The sequence below is a fragment of the Anopheles cruzii genome, chromosome X (assembly GCF_943734635.1).
Source record: "Anopheles cruzii chromosome X, idAnoCruzAS_RS32_06, whole genome shotgun sequence".
Lineage (NCBI taxonomy): Eukaryota > Metazoa > Arthropoda > Insecta > Diptera > Culicidae > Anopheles > Anopheles cruzii.
Window position 1 is genome coordinate 1544225 of NC_069143.1, and position 3377 is coordinate 1547601.

The 3377-nt window shown below is 41.4% G+C and overlaps 2 protein-coding genes across 3 annotated transcripts in view; one reads left to right on the forward strand and one right to left on the reverse strand.

Moving 5' to 3' along the window:
* Nucleotides 1-1321, forward strand: part of LOC128274659 (FAU ubiquitin-like and ribosomal protein S30) — a 2502-nt gene extending 1181 nt beyond the window's left edge. For both annotated transcript variants that reach the window (XM_053012935.1, XM_053012926.1), the window contains exon 3: nt 782-1321. In XM_053012935.1, the coding sequence (XP_052868895.1) occupies nt 782-1105 (324 nt within the window). In that variant the 3' untranslated portion in view covers nt 1106-1321. The remainder of the gene's footprint in view (nt 1-781) is intronic.
* A 196-nt stretch (nt 1322-1517) lies between these two features.
* Nucleotides 1518-2831, reverse strand: LOC128266886 (40S ribosomal protein S14a). Its single transcript, XM_053003712.1, has 3 exons — nt 2764-2831; nt 2318-2558; nt 1518-2224 (listed from the first exon to the last, which is right to left on the reverse strand). Exons 2-3 carry the CDS (start codon nt 2555-2557, stop codon nt 2006-2008), a joined length of 459 nt encoding a protein of 152 aa, XP_052859672.1. The 5' UTR covers nt 2558; nt 2764-2831; the 3' UTR covers nt 1518-2005.
* Between the last annotated feature and the right edge of the window lie 546 nt (nt 2832-3377).

Below are 3377 nucleotides of genomic sequence, written 5' to 3' on the forward strand. Positions count from 1 at the left end.
TAAAATTAATTGTGCATTGAATGACCGTTTATTGCGTACTTCCACACGTTACTGATAAACAGCGTAAAAATAGTACTTTCTTAAATTGCCCTCACCGTATCTTGTAAGCACACACATTTGGCCAGATTCTTCGCGGTTTCCATAGCGTCGTTTAATCTCTAAGGTGTGTGCAAGAGTAACTAGCGAGCAGTATATCTACTCATTTCAACTTCACAACTTCATGTTGCAAACGAGCAAGCGAATACTGCCACAAATCAATCGATTTTAAAAATCAAATAGTCTCCCTGCTCTCGCAGAACAATGCTTCGAAATCCGATTTTCCGGTATTACGCGGACTCCGGTAGAAATGTTCTGCAAAAGCAAAGCGTTTGAATTTGAGACCTTTAGCCGATGCCTTTCAGTCATGTCTAGAGGGAGCGTAAATTCACGACACTAATCGTCTTGCAAACCTGATGACAAATATTATGTTTCTTAAAAGATGTACGTACTTCTATTTGTCGGCAGATTCCAGCGGAATATCACAGAAATGCCTCTGTGATAATCCTCCAAGAAACTTCCTGCCAATAGCAATTTAAGGAATACATAGAGAAGCGGTTGAAATGAAGTGCGTCTGCTAGGCACCAACCGTGGTTAAAATCGTTCCAACATTAGATTGATACCAATTTATCCTCATATCGCTTTGGTAAACTGAGAAAAACGACACAATAAAAAACTTTTATAAATGCTAATTAACCATGCTCTTATATTATAAATTTTTTGTTCTGTGTTCATTCGCAAACAGTGTATGTTGGCTAAAGCCAACTCTATCGACGCAGCGATTCCAATCAACCTCTGGTGTGAGGGTCAGTTGCTAGACGATGATATTTCGGTACTGGAACTGAGTGCGAACGAACTGGATGTGACTGTCGGTCTTCTCGGTGGTAAAGTGCACGGTTCGTTGGCTCGTGCTGGAAAAGTTAAAGGCCAAACACCTAAAGTGGAGAAGAAGGAAAAGAAAAAGAAGAAGACGGGACGTGCCAAGCGACGCATCCAGTACAACCGACGTTTCTCTTCAGTGGTGCAAACCTACGGCAGACGACGTGGACCAAACGCCAATTCGGCATAAAAACCTTTCTAATCCTCCCTTCGATTTTTTGTTTTTTTTTGTTGAAGATTTATCAAATCTGGCACACTTATCTTTATTTTGTCCATCTTTCTTTATCCTTCTATAAAGTTTTATATTTTACATTCGTTTGCATCAACACAGAACAAGTCAAACAAGGGATCTATTGCCTTGACGATTTTGCAAAATAAATCAACAATAAAACAAAAACCGATGAAACTATGTGTCAAATTGTTTTCCGTACCACACAGTAATACTCCGAAAACTTCCGATGGGTATTCGAAAAGGACACGCTGAGAACTTAGAAGCATGACATTGGAAATGTGTGTAGAACAATAGTTTCGTTGAAGATGTAAGTTACTGCGTTATCAGCCCATCTCTCTGTCGTCAACATCTTTATCTTAACGACGCTTCATTGCTAAGACATGGTGTGGGTGTAGATAAATACTTATTTTCGCGGTTCAAATTAACTTACGGCCAAAAGTACCAGAAACCTAAACTAAGTGGAGCGTTAAACATGCACTTTACAATAAGGTCTAGGGTTGACGAACTTTGTATCGACCGTATCGCATGCAATTGATTGGCAGAAAACAAAATTTTGCGATTAATATTAGAAAAAGACTTGGAGGCATTAGCATTAGACAAGACTGATCGATGATTGATTGATTGATTGTTGATTGGTATTTGATATTGCCTTCTGCGATTTCTTGCATTGCATTCTTCACCATCACTTTCACTGAAACATGATTCTTGATAGCGTGTAACCTAAAACTGAGAACGAAACAACCAGCTTTGTGTGTAACTAATCACGGTTTTATTAGACTGCAGTGCACACGCTAAGTGATCACGATCAAGTAAAGATTCACATGAAACCCGAGGAAAGGGTAAAGGTATGCACAGGTCTTACAGTCGGCGACCACGACGACCGCCCTTCCGACGGGTGGAATCAGACGGGATTGGAGTAACGTCTTCGATGCGTCCAATCTTCATCGACGAACGAGCCAACGCACGTAAAGCCGACTGTGCTCCAGGACCAGGGGTTTTCGTTCGATTACCACCTGTAGCACGCAACTTGATGTGCAGCGCGGTTATGCCGAGCGATTTACACTTTTCAGCTACATCCTAGTTTACGGAACGAGATGTTAATAATCATACACAATTGTTTAAACCAACGATAAACTATGTAATGTACCGTATTACTCTTATTGCACTTACCTGAGCGGCCAGCATAGCGGCGTAGGGTGAGGCTTCGTCACGATCGGCCTTCACCTTCATACCACCGGTCACCCGGGAAATCGTTTCCTTTCCCGACAGATCCGTTACGTGGACAAAAGTATCGTTAAAGCTGGCGTAGATGTGGGCCACGCCAAAAACGATTTCACCATCCCGTACCTGTGGCCCTAGGGACACCTGCACTTCCTCCTTCACAACTTTGTTCTTTCGTGACGGAGCCATACTAAAGCAAACCACAGCATAAAGAGAGAAAGAGAGAAACAAGTTCAACCTAAGACCAAGCAACACAACACCGTTCAGTTCATATTGAACCACGTTGCAGTTTGAAGAATATGGGCACCACTGAATAAACCGTAGTGCTCCCGGCAGGACATTCTTCACCTACCAATATTGTTGACCGATCAGTAAAATTAATATTTGTATCTTACCTCGCAACAATGCGTTCTATCGCAGCCACACGGAAGTTTGAAAAAGGCCTGCTGTCGTTTGACGTTCGAGCGACTTCACAACTGTCTGTCAGTTCGATAACAATTTCGAATAGTCTTTCGCCGAATAGTCGCTCTGCGAACGAACTCCACGCTCGGTGCTCGAACGGATAAAAAATCGATCAGGAATATTGCATGCAGTTTCGGCATCGCACGCAACCCCGAATGGCAATATTTATCTTTTATTCGCACAATCGAATGTGCCTATCCAGGTGATAAGTAAAAAAGGTAGGTAAAATATTCATAAGGGCCTCTACGATGAATAAATATGTTGAATTTGAACAAAACATATGCATAGGAAGTAAAAAAGTTAAAAAGTCTGTAGATTCTTGCAAAACATTTATGTCCGCCTATCGAACACAAATTCTCCATAGTGCTACCGTGTTATTTGCTACAATCATAGTCGCTATATAGAGGTAGAGGCGATAGTTTTGTTTTCTGTAGGCAGCCTTCATTAATGCACTTCTAAAAACTGCTATGCGCTATCAACAAGTCACCTACAACCGCCTCTGCTTCTATATATCAACTTTATTATACACTAATCTAATCATTGAACG

Excerpts from the sequence above, each read along its gene's own strand:
- LOC128266886 (XM_053003712.1), bottom strand. The coding sequence starts at position 2,557 with ATGGCTCCGTCACGAAAGAACAAAGTTGTGAAGGAGGAAGTGCAGGTG. Across the intron at positions 2,225-2,317 it reads CCGCTATGCTGGCCGCTCAG|GATGTAGCTGAAAAGTGTAA; the intron begins GTAAGTGCAATA and ends TCCGTAAACTAG.